Source organism: Amphimedon queenslandica, unplaced genomic scaffold (genome assembly GCF_000090795.2).
Source record: "Amphimedon queenslandica unplaced genomic scaffold, v1.1 AMPQUscaffold_7368_Cont20680, whole genome shotgun sequence".
Classification (NCBI taxonomy): Eukaryota; Metazoa; Porifera; class Demospongiae; order Haplosclerida; family Niphatidae; genus Amphimedon; species Amphimedon queenslandica.
Genome location: NW_003552347.1, coordinates 851 through 2090, shown reverse-complemented (window position 1 = coordinate 2090; position 1240 = coordinate 851). Strand labels below are relative to the sequence as shown.

Here is a 1240-nt window from a genome sequence, read left to right as displayed (position 1 = left end):
CACATTTGAGTTGTCTCAGTGAACTACTGACAGTAACTACACCATGGAAATATGTACTGACATTACATTCACCTGAACTCCCATTGATAACTAATAGGGACATTGTAAAAAAGTTGGTGGAGCTAAAGGGGAACAATATTGTTGCTGAAGGTATTAATGCTGCTACTGGATATGCTCATAAATGGCTTATGAAGAAAAAAGTTGTACCCGGTAGTCCCCCAGAGAACATTGGTCCCCTACCAAATTTCACAATTTATAAAAGTGCAGAATCAATCAACAGTGCATTAAGTAGAGATTTTGTTGAATATGCACTCACTGACAGTAAAGCAATAGCACTGAGAAAAAGATTACAGTACACAAGATCAGCAGAGGAATTCTTTTTTGCCACACTTAACAAGTTGAAGGATGCTCCTGGTAATCGTATGAAGCTAAAGGCTGCTGGTCTAGCAATGCCAAGATTTTCACAAAGATTTTGGGGTGCAAGAAGGAATGGATGTCTAGAAAGATACTTGAGACATAAAATATGTATAGTCAGTGCTAGTGATCTTCCATTCATACTGAATCAAATGAAGAAAGGTCTGTGGTTCTATAACAAGTATCTTATTGATTATGATTATGTTGTCAATGACTGTATTCAATTGTTACTCTTGTTTGTATACAAACAAGAGTGCCACTACAATGAAGAATAGCATTTTATTTAGATCTATTCTAGTTTTGTATGACAATTTCAAATTTTGGTAGAAAAGATTTTTTGCTATTATAACATAATAAATTATAGTTATTTGCTGTCGTTCCTAAACGACAATTTGCACACCATCAGTAATAATGATAATAATTCACCACACAATATAGCTCAATCAGGCCCTTTTACTAGTGCACATGCGGTTATTATTTTGTTAACTGCTAACTGATGAGAAATCTGAGAAAGAAATTCATTATAAAAAGTGCTGTCCTCTGTCTTATTGTCAGTTGGTAAATAGCAAATGATAGGGCCGTCCTCACAAAGAGAATTTTGTAGGAAGTCCATAAAAATTACATGCATTAGTATGACTCAAATTTAATTTATACTTATGACCACACCCTCTACTTTTCGTATAAAATTAAATTTTAAAGCGATATCAGCAATGAACAATAGGAGCAGTCTTTAAGCCCAACATACACTGAGCAACTTTGTTGCCAGTGCCTTTGATGTGGTGAGGCAACTTGTTGCCAGAAGTTGAGAGTCTCTCTACTTTCTGCA

General features: G+C 35.1%; 1 protein-coding gene across 1 annotated transcript; it reads left to right on the top strand.

The window, feature by feature from the left end:
* Positions 1-5: 5 nt before the first annotated feature.
* LOC105315875 (N-acetyllactosaminide beta-1,6-N-acetylglucosaminyl-transferase-like) lies at positions 6-689 on the top strand (the record flags this gene model as incomplete). Its single annotated transcript, XM_011410638.2, has 1 exon — positions 6-689. A coding segment is annotated over one exon (684 nt), but the record flags the coding sequence as incomplete, so codon positions are not given.
* Positions 690-1240: the final 551 nt, after the last annotated feature.